Source organism: Ailuropoda melanoleuca, chromosome 5, assembly GCF_002007445.2.
Source record: "Ailuropoda melanoleuca isolate Jingjing chromosome 5, ASM200744v2, whole genome shotgun sequence".
Classification (NCBI taxonomy): Eukaryota; Metazoa; Chordata; class Mammalia; order Carnivora; family Ursidae; genus Ailuropoda; species Ailuropoda melanoleuca.
Window position 1 is genome coordinate 129,012,322 of NC_048222.1, and position 13,984 is coordinate 129,026,305.

Sequence of the window (13,984 nt, forward strand, 5' to 3'; positions counted from 1 at the left end):
ACTACACAATTACTTTAATAAACTTCACTTATTTAAATCAACTTTATTTTCAATGTTTTCAGTTACATCTAAAATAACTGTTGGTCTATGAGATGTTGCACTACCAGGGTGGTGAATCAGGTACTAATATGTTACTTATCTCATCACGAGTAAAATGAAATAGTTTAATTAAAGAAGTGAAAATTCTCCCTCCACTTAAATTCTAAACACAGGCAACAGACCCCCAAATACAGAAAACAAATCTCTCCAAAGAAATAAACTTTAACCTTCATTCCTTGTGGCTGTCACATAGTTGAACCATTCTTTTACACTTGCTACTCCATGGGGTGGGTTTTCATGGCGACGCCTTGTTATCTTGGTTATTGTTGCCATAGGACTTTCCAAAGCACCACATGGTTTGGTAACCATGGTATTATGGCCCAGATGAAAATCCAACGTTTGTACAATATATGTAGAATGATCACTAGAGCCTAGAAGAAAAAAAAGTTTACTGATGTTAACAAACTATATTTAGATGCAAGAAAATAGTTGTGATCCTAGAGCAATGGACTTAGTTAACTCATACATAGATAAGGGAGGGTGTAAAAAAAGTGAGAAGAAAAAAATAAAAAATAGTTTTTCTTTTAGTTTTAACTGGATTTATCCCTGGTGATGAGCATCTGCCATTTTTTTCCTTCATCATTAAGAAACCACAGATTAGGAAATTATAACTAAAAGGAAGGAGGTTTATCAAATAGAGGTAAAAGCACAGCCTTACTGATAAAAATTTTATAATTTAATCTTGACTATTTCCTTAAACTACCACCATGGGTCTTTTATGTTTTTATAACATTTATAATAACGATTATTATGACTGTGGCCAGCCACAGCAGCAGAAACTTTAATCGCCTAAGTAAGACACAGAATAAGACGGGATTCAGAAGTAAGTCTTTTAACATGGTCCAGACTTTATAGATATTGACTTACTGGCAATGAACTCCCTGACATGTCAAGTACATGAGAACAAATAGAGTTGGACTTCAGAAATATAACAGAAACATACAAAAGATATGAGAAAGGAAAATTACTCTGTCATTTATAATCACATCAGAAGATAAGAAAAGGTAAAAGTTAGAAATGTGTCCATTTACCGTCTTCCCAGATTTTCTGAGCTTCAGTCCAAAAAGCAATATTTGGTTCTTCCAAGTGAAAAAGGGCCCAGGATTTTGAACGGAAATTTGGACCATGAAAACAAGCTAGTGTCATATGATTTCCATGTAAGCTCATTGATCCTCCAAACTGCATTCCATTTTCTGGTAATGGAATCTGAAATAAGGATATGTGGCATCCTGATACCACCTTCAATACTCCAGGCCAATGTCGATGATGAGCTGCATCGAGCACTGCAAGAAAACCAAAATCACTTATCCTCAAGCGCCTCACAAACACCCTGAAGGGCCAGTAGAAAGGCAGCACGTGGCTATTTTCTGTAGCTGAAGTGATGCAGGTAAGGGATGAAAACAATCCAATACCTGGTTAACATTAAGCAGAAGCTAATAAAAATAGTCTGGGAAAAGATGCTGTGTAAGGATGGATAGAATTAATGAAAGTAGTAACTTGCTAATAATAATAATTACAACCAACACTTCTGTAATGATTCATGATTAACAAAGTGCTTGCATGAAATTTTATACAATTCTCACAATATTTCTGTAAATTAGGGATTTGATCTAGATTCCTTTCAAGTGAAACAGAAGAGGGGTTAAATGAACCAGTGACTTAAAGATCTAGAAATCAAATGGAGATCTCCTGGGTTTTTGTTTTTTTGGTGGTGGTGTTTTTTTTACTCGCTTATACCCTTGCTACTCAAAAGTGAAGTCTGAGGACCAGCAGCATCACCTGGCAGCTTGTTAGACAGAAACAGAGACTCTTAAGTCCACCCTATACCTACTGTATCAGAATCTGCATTTTAATGAGATCTCCAAGTGTTTCAGATACACATTAAAGTTTCAAAAGCACTAATCAGATGTACCATTAGTATTTATACTTCTCACTTATCCCAATAATGTCCTTTTTGGCTGTTTTCCACAACTCTTATTCCAGATCCAACCAAGGATCACACATTATATTTAATTAGCATGTCTCTTTACTTTCCTTTAATCTAAAACAGTTCCCTAAGCCTGGTTTGTTTTTCAAGACAAGGCCTTTTTTTAAGAATCTAGGCCAGGAGTTTTGGGGAACATCTCTCTAATTTGTATATACCTGATACCAATTCTAGTTTAAAGGAAATATAGGAACTAGAGGAACAAGATAAATGAACCTACAAGCAAACGACTGAAAAAGAAAATTTAGAAGGTAGGACATTCTGCAGGACAATTGGCTAAGTCTCTTCAACAAGTCAGGTCATTAAAAAAAGGACTACGCTGAATTAAAAGAGAGTAAAAGAACATGGCCAGATTTAACCTGTGATCCTGAATCTGGTGTATTGGTTTGGACAAACCAGTTGTAAGAATTATTTTAGGTCAATTGTAGAATGTGACCAGAAGGCCAGAGGAGATAAATACTTAGCAAAATGGAAAACTGGATACTGTTCACTAGAAAAGGTTACAAAACAGTATGAACAATATTTTGGTAAAAAGTACATGTGCTATATAGGTTAACAGAAAATTATCTGAAAGTGTATACTCTAAATTGTTCAGAGTGATGATTTCTGGGGGAACGTGATATTTCTATTTTTGCTTATATGTATTTTCTAGGCTTTTCCAATGCACACGTACTGCCTCTGCGATTATAAAGAGTTACTTAAAATGATCCTGATTCTGACTACCTTTCACCACTTTTACCTCTCTCTGGTTAAAGCTGCCATCATCTGCTGCCTGGACTCTTCCGATGGCCTCCTTACTATAACTATGTGAGCAACAAAAGGAATCGAAATTACTGCAGCAGTCTCTACTTCCACCCTTCACCACTTGTAGTCTATTCTTCACACAGCAGCCAGAGTGATTCTTCAAAAAGGAGTATTTTAAGAAAAAGTAAATCAAATATGAAATCTGTTCAGAACTCTCAAACACCTAGCCATTATATTCAAAATCTTATCTGTGCCCATTCATGTCCAACACTTTCCTATTTGCTCACTGTGTTCCACCAAAGTAGCCACCTTAATGATTCTCAAATAAGCCGAGTTTCTTCTACTATAGGAGCTTTGTACTTTTCAATAGGCCCCTGTACCCAGAACTCTCTTTCCCAGTAGAGATCTTTCTAGCCTAGAACTTTAAAAGGCTTGTCTGACACCCTTTCTAAACTAGCTAGCCTCACACACTATTATTCTTATCTCCTTTCCCTGCCTTTTTTGCACGTCCTTCTATCTGAAATTATCTGACATATTTAGTTAGTAAATTAATTATGGTCTACCTCTCCCATTAGAACAAAGGTTTTGGTAGGTAGGAACTTTGTCTACTAGTAGATCTCCTATGCCTAAAACAGTGCTTAAGAATATAGTTGGTTTGGGGCGCCTGGGTGGCACAGCGGTTAAGCGTCTGCCTTCGGCTCAGGGCGTGATCCCAGCATTATGGGATAGCCCCACGTCAGGCTCCTCTGCTATGAGCCTGCTTCTTCCTCTCCCACTCCCCCTTGCTTGTGTTCCCTCTCTCGCTGGCTGTCTCTATCTCTGTCGAATAAATAAATAAAATCTTTAAAAAAAAAAAAAGAATATAGTTGGTTTGCTGATTGAATTACTGAGTGAAATTAATAATCTGCCTAATATGACACAGCTGATAAATCCAAACTCAGACATTCTGATTCCACAGCCCATGCTCTAAGCCAGAACATGGCATTGTCATAATTAGTATTCAAGAGCATGGAGTGGGTATGGTTAAAGGTGAGTTATGGCAGGGGAAGGAGGTAATACACAATGACTTCCCAAATGATGGCCTTTAATTCCAGTGGTGGGTAGGAAATCAGGAACTTTGCTGAGTGAATAAAGAGCATATGGATTACTTTGTAAGTATGGTACATAGATATCATTTTAAATGAAGACTGTAACACAGCATTTAGTGAAAGATAAAGTATATATAAAGGCTTAGTTCTAATTCTTACATTGTTCTTGTGAACTTCTCTCTAGGTTATTAGTCATTGTCTTAGGTGGAAGATATGGAACGGGTCCCCAGGTAGACAGAGCTCGTTTGCTGGTGTCAAACTGTTGTGTGAAAAATTCCTGGAGCTTCATTCCTATTTTTATCAGGTCTGGTGTTGTTGATCTTGATATCATTACTTGGAAAATATCCCACTTCAAATCTCCATGGACAAATATTTCACTAAAGCATAAAACAGAGTAATCTATTTTATAGAAGATAGCTTAAAACAACAACAACAACAACAAGGAAAATTCCCTTCTCCACCCAGCTTTTTCATTCGTATTAGTTGCATAATATAAAATCTTTTGCAAGAAAAATGAATCATTTGTGTTTTCTCACTGTATGAGAGAAAACATATTAAGAGCAATCATACAAAGTGTCCAGAAAGTAACATTTTACTAAATACCTTTTATCAGTCATGCTTGAATCCAGTGTATTATACAGATTCACTTTCCATTCATCCTGAAGCTTGAGATCAGCATTACTGAAGATACCCATGAGGATACTCGAGCCCATGTAATCAACACGGGCTTCAGTAGAACCCATAGTAATCTGAATTTTGTGACTAGGTTGCTGATTTGGATGTTCAGAAATATGAGCTAAAATAGAAAAAAATAATTACTTTTCATAGAAATGCCTAATGGGGAAAACTTATCAAAATTAATTTTCAAATACTTGTTTTCAGGTATAAAATTTCAACATACCAACCATCTCCAAAGCATTGACATCTATGGTCCCTCCAACTACTCCTCCTTTAGAATCCAACTGGGATCTTCCCAGACCAACGGACATGCTTATCTCTCGATCTCGATTACTTCCTACCGACAGACGGCCTTGGCTCTTCAAACCACTAGTTGTCCAACTGGAGAAAAAAAAAGTGTTGTTAATTAGACATATAGCTTTCAATGTCATGAATTAAAACAGGAGTTAGAGGATTTTTTAAAAAGTCTGACAAAACAATACATTTCTTAAAAAGCTGTGGTAAATGTTTGAATATTGACAATAAAAGCTTTCTACTTAGCTAGCAAATTACACTGTTTTCCTTATAATTCTCTCTCTTTCGAGTACATATTCCATGTTGTTCTATACTTAGGATAAAACCATTTTCAAGAGAAAGCAATTTATAGCTTTTTTCTACGGTCTCAAAAATTGCAGTATTAAAAAGGTTTTAAATTGCTTTACTACAATATAAGAAAAATTACAACTAATGATTAATTTTCCTTGTATCTGAATAGCTTACGTTGTATTTCCCATTACATTACTCATATTCATTTGAACATTTAATTGCTTCAAGTTGATAGCAAACACGACCAATGTTTCCCACGGGGTCCCTTGCTGGCTTGCTGCTTTGTTCGATTTGTTAAAAGGAGTTGATGTTTTTGAAAGTGAATCTAAAAACAAAAAAATCAAATGCACATTCACTCACAAAGATGTTCAGACAATGAAAGGTTATCACTCTTAACACTATAGTCCCCAAAATAAAAATATGGTACTTAATTAAAGCCTAACATTTAATAGCTGTCATATTGCCTCTAAAATACTAGCTACCATTTACTGAATGTTCAGTAAGGGCTGGCAGTCTTCTTGAAAGCTCATAAAGTTCTGTATGATCTCCATTTTGTATGAGGAAATTCTGGTGTGCAGGGGGTACAGCAGCACAGATCATCACTCTGGGACTTTCTGAACAAATGAGAGAATCAGAAGTCGCTGCTGCCAAATAGGTTTGATTTTGAAAAAGTTAATCTTTATTTTTTTTTTTTCTGAATGTCAGACTCATTTATGAAAAAGTTAATCTTTGGTATTTATCCATTCAGTCATTCTTTTATTTAGCCAGTGTTTTTTGAACTCTCTTATGTGCTCAGCACTCTACTTGTATCTGAACATATAAAAATGATATAGTTCGTATCACAAGCTTAGAGTATAATGAGTAAATGGAAGATTCAAGATACACACTGAGCCCACAGGAATGCGGTGGACGGGTGCCTCAGCCAGCGTCTGCATTTCAGAACCAGCCCTACCTTCAAAATCAAACATCTTTCACAACATCGTAGGTTTGTTTTACTTCTAAAAATAACTACCATTTGGAACAAAGTAATAATACGCTTATTCCTCTCTTCTTTTCCCTTTTTCAAAGCTACTAGCCATCCAGCTATCTCTTCTGGCAAATACTCTGAAGTGTTTGTTGTTTGGTTTGGGGTACTCCCACCCCCCTATCTTCCATAAAAATCTGCAAGAGTATATTTCCCTACAGTTGAGGCAGAAACTGGGAGTAACTAATTAAGATTTTTACCTTGGGGGCATTGGAAGGATACTGATAACAAAGAGAGCAGTGTTACCTCTTCGGGGAACTGAAGAATCAGACACACTCCTTGATCTTATGGAAGCTGGGGATTTTAGGCTCTGTGCTGCTGTCCCTGGTGACATGGTGCTGTTTGTCATATGCTCATTGAATACATTAGGTGACTGAGGCATGTGGGTGAAAGAGGCTGACTGACTAGGCTGCTCCCAGGTCCTGCAGTAAGCTTTTCTTGACGATTCAGGGGAAAGATGCTGGCTTACCCCTTCAATGGAATCAGGTGTCCCTGGGCCAGATGCTATTAGAAAAGCAGAAACAAGATTAACAGAAACAAAATTAATCAGGGTACAATCTCCATGTTATAAAATAATAAATTTCAGCACTCCACCTTTTCTAGTCATAGATTCCTTCTAGTTCTCTATTTCAGAACTGTACAGCAATTTATGGTTTGCAAAGTACATTCCAGCATGTTATTTTATTTAATTCTCATGGGAATTCATGAGTAGGGCAATACATGTGCTCGTTTTCCATTTTACAAATAAGGGAATAGAGGGGCGCCTAGCTGGCTCAGTTGGTTAAGCATTTCACTCTTGAAATTGGCTCAGGTCATGATCTCAGGGTTGTGAATCCAGCCCTGTGTCAGCATCCAAGTTGGGTGGGGAGCCTGCTTGGAATTCTCTCTCTTCCTCTCCCTCTACCCCTCCCCGCCCCGCCAGGCCATGCAAGTGTGCACTCTCACTCTCTCAAAAAAAAAAAAAAAAAAAAAAACNACTCAAACCTGGATTTCTTTCTTTTTTTTTTTTTAAAGATTTTATTTATTCATTCGACAGAGATAGAGACAGCCAGCGAGAGAGGGAACGCAAGCAGGGGGAGTGGGAGAGGAAGAAGCAGGCTCCCAGTGGAGGAGCCTGATGTGGGGCTCGATCCCATAACGCTGGGACCACGCCCTGAGCCGAAGGCAGACGCTTAACCGCTGTGCCACCCAGGCGCCCCTCAAACCTGGATTTCTAATATTTTCTACTGTATCATGTTATCTCTACCTTTCACTTACACAGTATACTGCTACAACATCTAAGTCCAGGAGAAAAAATGCAGGCAATGTGATAGCATATCCCCAACATTTTCTGTTTTTCATGCTTAATTAACCATGATTAACTTGGATGATTAGATGGTATTTCTGCATTTCCAGATTTTGTAGATTACAGAATAATCACTACAGAATATAAGCCAGCTGAATGTAATCTCTAAGAGGGCAGGCTTTTTGTAATCTCCAATACTAATGTATCCCCCAGTGGTTAGCATGTTAGAGGCACTCAGCAGACATTTGCTGAATGAGTGAATGAATTACATGCTACAACTTACCAAGTAAGACAAAGTTTGTGGTATCAATCATTGATTCCTATTACTACTATAACCAAAATTAAAAGCAACCTAATATAATTACAATTAACAACAAACTTACTCGGCAAATTTATAGTTTGGTCTCCAAGGAATAGACGTCTTGCAATACTTCTCCTATACCAGGCTCTTGGAAATGCCAGAATTTCACTGAGTCGACGCATATCGTATTTAAAGGAGGCAGACCCTATATCACATACAGCTGATACATAAATAAATCAAATCTGTTAGAACAGATTTCCAAAACCTTTAATATTGTCACATGGTAGGTATGACACATACACAACTGAATTATAATAATGTTATAATTAATGAAATATCAAAATAAGTTACATGGTATGATTACTAAGTGATAATATTGGTTTCTTCCACAAATGATAAAAATGGCATATTTTTACACTATTCCCATCTCCTTTTTTGAGGTGAGGGCAACTTGGAATTCTGTTGTCATGAAATTCTGAGAGGTTCTAAAGATCTGACTTACTGACAGCTTTCAACTTTAACATATGGCTCTTCTCAAATATAGAAACTGAACAATCAGGATGGGCAGGAACAAACTTCTCAAAAGTAGTTGCAAACCAAATAGTGTGTGGAGAGAGCTACTATTTTCCTTTTAGACAGACAGCGGGGACTCGTCAGTCTGAAGGCATTGTGATGGCCACTTCTGGGGTTCTGCCCTGCTTTACATGCTTTTCTGTTCCTCTACCAGAGCTTCTGTAAGGAATCACACACCAGTGTCCCCCAAATCTAACATTTCTGTTTCAGCCTGAGTCCATACCCACATAGCCATCAGCCAATTATCTACCAGACTCTCCCATCTAAGCATCCTATTAGGCACTTCCTTATTTTCGATCTAAGTTAATGACAGTCCACTGTCCCTTCAGTCACCTAAGCTAAAAATCTGAGGCATCCTTGTTTTCTCTACTCCTTACACAACTTGTCTTCAAGCTTGTGGGTTCTATTTCTCTTAAAACCATTCTCTCTCCTTTTTTGTTGTCACAGCCCAGGGCTTCACTCCCTATTGCTTGTTCTATTTCAACAGGCTTTTCAAGCATCTCTCCCATTTTACATGCTGCCATCAACTCTTTCTAAAACACCAATCTGAAATATCAACCCATTTCTTTTTTTTTTAATGCAAACATGTTATTTTATAATCCATATACAAATTTATTGTGTGTGGTAAGAACACTTATGATGAGATCTACTATCTTCATAGGTTTTTTTTTTTTTTTTTTGTCTTCACAGATTTTAAAGTGTAGAATACAGTACTGTCACCTTTAAGCACAGTGCTGTCATCACATTTCTTAAAAACCTCTAATGGCTTTTCACTGACCAAAGGATCAGAACTCTGTTCTTTAGCCTAGCATAAAAGTCTCCCAACAATCTAGTCCTGGTCTGTTTTGCCAGCTTTCCCTCTAGCCATTTCCTCTCTCCCTTGGGACATTTAACTATACAACCAGTTAAATGTTCAGTTATACCTATGCTTTGCTTCAGTGAACCGAAGTATGATCCAAAAGCAGACTTTTTGATGCTTCTGTACCATTAAAGACCATGTTGCTATAATCAAGAATTTTTTTACGTAGTTCTGAAGATCTGGTCCAAATATCATTTCTTTTGTGAAGCCTTCCCTGATATCTTGAATAAAACAATTTGTTTCTTCCTCTTTATATAAACCTCCATTACAGCGTTAATCCCACTGCATTGTCATTTATTTGTCTACTCGTAAGACCTTGCCTTATTCATGCTGGCACCCTGAATCATCTAGCAGAGTGTTGGCACAAGTTCACCGTAAAATATAGGCTCAGTGTACGTTTGCTGAATATTAGCTTTAAGTGTACTTACTATATTCGTGCAACTAATAACTTTAAAAGTTTTCACTCCCATAGTACTCCAAATTCTTCAAAATGTTCCACATGCATTTAATTTTAAACAGTCAAGTCGCAACATAAAGAAAATGAGCAAGTGATTTGCCCATAGGTACATGGCTAGTTACAAAGCTAGCAATACACATGTACACAGCTTAAGATCTTATGACACTAAGTAAAAAATTTTTAACCATCATCCCTCATTAGTGTTTTAAGAATTTACAATTAGTAAACTAAGCTAATGAAAAATCAGAAATTTTACAAATTCATGGTAGAGAAGCAAAGAAGCAGTTTTCAGTGATTTAACTAGGCATATTTAGGCCTTTAGGTGACATTTCTATGCATTTACCTAGAAATCATATTCCTAACATTGCTTACTTCGACTGAGATATAGTACATTGGCCTAGACTATTATTCCTCTCATTTAAATCATTCATCACTAAAAGCTTAATATTATTAAATGTATTTAATATTTAAACACTGTTAAAAAGGAAGCCCTTAATTAATTCTGAAAAACAGCATTTTAATTAAGAAACTATATGATTAAGTACCAGATATATTGATTAGTGTAGTGTCCATTTTGCTTGCAGACTTGCTTACAGACTGACTTTCAAAAAATGAGGCACCTCCTGAGCGCCTTATCCGAGACAAACTCACTTTTACAAATTCAAGGTTTATACTGAGTGAGTCTTTTCGACCAGTGACTGAAGTGGGTTCTTCATCCACATTCCCTTTAAAACAGAAACAAAAACAAAAACATAACACACATACACACACACATATATACACATGTATGCATATATACATACATATATGCAACTAAGTTACATGAAATTATCTAATACACTGGAATATGCCATCAATTAAAATCACTTCGAGTGTGGTTAAAAACTTAAGAAGAATGATCTAATGAGCATTAGCATTCTCAACAATAGTTTAATAGTTTCAAGCCCATAAACAATAGTGATGATTTTCACAACACTTCTCCAACAAAAACTAGCACTGACATGGAGTATTTGTTTTTGTTACTTCTCTAAGTAAATCAAGAGACATTCACTAATACCAACATCTCATACATTTTTAGTGGTAACTGCACTTTAAAATGACAGTGAAATTTAAGTTGGCTAAATGATGAAAAGAAGGAGAGTAGTAGCAGCAGCAGAAGGTGGTTTCATTTTAAATTGACAAATGTGATGCACAAACTTTAAAAATGTACTACTTGTAGAATACAATTTCTTATACAAATAATGATTTGGTAGAATATTTAAACCTTTAAGTATCATAAATATCCTTTTAAATCCAAAGATTATTGTGCTGCATATGTCACTTGTAAAATACTGTTTTAAAAAGTCTTCTATAATTAATTCACCTGAATTACTTATTTCATATTTCTACTTATGTAGAGACAGAATATTGTTAAGAAGAAAAATAAGGTTTCTAATCTTGTTTTATATCCATCATTAAAGGTATTATGATTTCTGAAAAGATCAAAACTTGAAAAAGGTGCTAAAAATTCAAAAAGACGGAAACACTCGAAGTATACCTAGTCCTCCTGATCCAGGTGTGAGCCCAGAAACAGCAGTTTTTTGTTTCCCTGCTCCATATGGATGAAACACATAAAGGGAAAAGTCAGACATGCATGCCGTGAAGCTCAAACCAGATGAACTGCTGCTAGAACTCGTCAGATCCGACTGACTGCTACTATGTCGACTTCTGCCAAGAGGGCTGCCTAGGCCTGATGAACCTACAGTGAACACAAGAAATCCAAAATATTTATAAGTCACAGAAAATTTTAAAAGCCTGTCACTTAATACATTCTTAAGAACCAAACAAGACTTGAAATTAAAATGGAAATACTCAAACATTAACTGATCAATAGATTTAAAACTTGAAATCAAAATAAAGACTTAGAGGTACTTTTCAATTAATTTATTCTCTTAACTGGGGTTGAATACCCTGTTCATCTTTGAAACAATTATTTAAACATATGACTGGGAAACTCCATGGTTTCCTGTTTCTTTTCTCCTTTGCTCCACTGGAAGCAGGCAGTGGAAGAGGCACGAAACAGCTGTGGCTTAGTCAAAGAGGGAGAACAAACTATAAAAAATCCAAATCATATAACTGGAGTTCACATTTCAGTAGGAAGCACTGGAAATAGAGCAAGGTACACAAATGCAGAAAGTTAAAGATCTCTTTCTCTGAGAAGAAACAAAAGTCTCCATTGGCAACACTTACCATAGGTGTATAGGCTGATTCAAAATACGCTTTAAATGTAAAAAATATGAATAAAGTATTCAATAGAACATTACATGATTTTGCAGATAATTCCAAAATATGTATATCCAAAAAGCATAGACCTTCTTTGGATTCATATTGCAACTGGTTACTTGACATCCTACTAGAATGTTTCACAAGCATTTAAAGCTTGCCTGGTCCAAAACTGAACTCTATCTTTACCCTCAATCTGTTTCTCTTCCAGTGTTTCCCATCTCCAGTGAGTCAACATTTCCAAGTAAACAGCTCAGCCAGAAACTTGGGAGTTATTTGTCATCCTTCCTACTTCTAATCTCTATCATGCAATTTATCACTATATCATTTCAACATCTAAGAACATATATGAAGTCTGTCCATTTTCCTGATCTCACTGTTGTTACTCTAGTCTAAGCAATTACCAGTTCTGGGCTGCTGAAATGGCCAACTGTTCTCCCTGCTTCCTTCTACTCTTGTTCTCTTCCTTTTTTTTTTTTTCCATAATAGTATTTTTATTATATTATGTTATTCACCATACAGTACATCCCTGGTTTCCGATGTAAAGTTCGATGATTCATTAGTTGTGTATAACACCCAGTGCACCATGCAATATGTGCCCTCCTTAATACCCATCACCAGCCTATCCCATTCCCCCACCCCCTTCCCCTCTGAAGCCCTCAGTTTGTTTTTCAGAGTCCATAGTCTCTCATGCTTCATTCCCCCTTCTGATTATACCCCCTTTCTTTATCCCTTTCTTCTCCTACTGATCTTCATAGTTCTTATGTTCCATGTTTCTCTCTAGTGAGAGAAACCATATGATAATTGTCTTTCTCTGCTTGACTTATTTCACTTAGCATTATCTCCTCCAGTGCTGTCCATGTCGCAGCAAACGTTGAGAAATCGTTCTTTTGATAGCTGAGTAATATTCCATCGTATATATGGACCACATACTCTTGTTCTCTTCCAATCAACTACCACACCGCAGTTGGACCGGTGGTGTTCTACAGGTGTAAATCGGAATCTCACATCTACCTTCCCGTTTATCCTTCAGCGGCTTCCCCACATGATCTCTTTCCCATCTCTCTAAATCTTTTTCATACCAATCTACCTTTTGTTTGCCACATTCCACTTAAACTAGTTCTCTGTTTTTGTTTAAACTCGCCAAATTCTTTCTTGCTTCATGGATTTTTAAATTCTCTACCTAGGGTGTTCATCATCCCAACTCTCTGCTTGGCTAACTCATACTTGCCTACTTCACATTTCCACTTAAAATATGCTTGTTTGCTTATTATCTGTTTTTCCAAATTCAACTTAGGTTCCACATATTAGGGACACATCTACTAGCTAGGTTCACTACCATCTATTCAATCCCTGGCACTGACCTGGACCCCAGTAAAGTTCAATAAAGATCCTTTGAAGGAATGGATACTGTTGGGGCACGTGAGTGGCTTAGTCGGTTAAGTGTCTGCCTTCAGCTCAGGTCATGATTTCAGGATCCTAGGATTGAGCCCCAAGTCTGGCTCCCTGCTTAGCTTCTCCCTCTCCCTCTGCCCCTCCCCCTACTTGTGCTGTCTCTCAAATAAATATTCTTAAAAAAAAAATGGATACCATCATAACCTTACACATTTATTCTCATTATTCTTCCTGCATGTTTTATGATGATTAAAATGAGGGATGCTATATCATTTTTTTTTTATTTTCTAAAGAATCAAAATGTGGACATAAAAAATAGTCACTCATTTCGTATTCCTTTCACTACATATACTTAGTATGGTACATATATACACTACTATAATAATTTAAGTGTCAGTAATTTGTGGCATTTTGTCATTAAGAAAAATGTGAATATCCCAACAGAGAAATGGACATGGGCATATTTATCTCTCTCCCTCATTACCCAATGAAGAAATAACACATAAAATGAAACCCCATTTTAGCCCATTACATTAATAATGATTAAAAATAAATTTAAAGCATAATGTTGGGAAGAATACAGTGAACCTGGCGTCTACATACACTGTGGTGAGGATGCAGAAATCTTAGATTTACTAGAAGAGTAAAAC

At 36.5% G+C, this 13,984-nt stretch overlaps 1 protein-coding gene across 6 annotated transcripts in view; it reads right to left on the reverse strand.

Annotated features, from left to right (window-relative positions):
• KIAA1109 (KIAA1109 ortholog) overlaps positions 1-13,984 on the reverse strand; it is a 193,467-nt gene that overhangs the window by 8,391 nt on the left and 171,092 nt on the right. For all 6 annotated transcript variants that reach the window (XM_034661658.1, XM_034661659.1, XM_034661660.1 and 3 more), the window contains 10 exons: positions 11,215-11,415; positions 10,223-10,402; positions 7,871-8,008; positions 6,449-6,706; positions 5,353-5,503; positions 4,817-4,974; positions 4,519-4,711; positions 4,075-4,292; positions 1,131-1,382; positions 267-470 (listed from right to left, as the gene is read on the reverse strand). In XM_034661658.1, the coding sequence (XP_034517549.1) occupies positions 267-470; positions 1,131-1,382; positions 4,075-4,292; positions 4,519-4,711; positions 4,817-4,974; positions 5,353-5,503; positions 6,449-6,706; positions 7,871-8,008; positions 10,223-10,402; positions 11,215-11,415 (1,953 nt within the window). The remainder of the gene's footprint in view (positions 1-266; positions 471-1,130; positions 1,383-4,074; positions 4,293-4,518; positions 4,712-4,816; positions 4,975-5,352; positions 5,504-6,448; positions 6,707-7,870; positions 8,009-10,222; positions 10,403-11,214; positions 11,416-13,984) is intronic.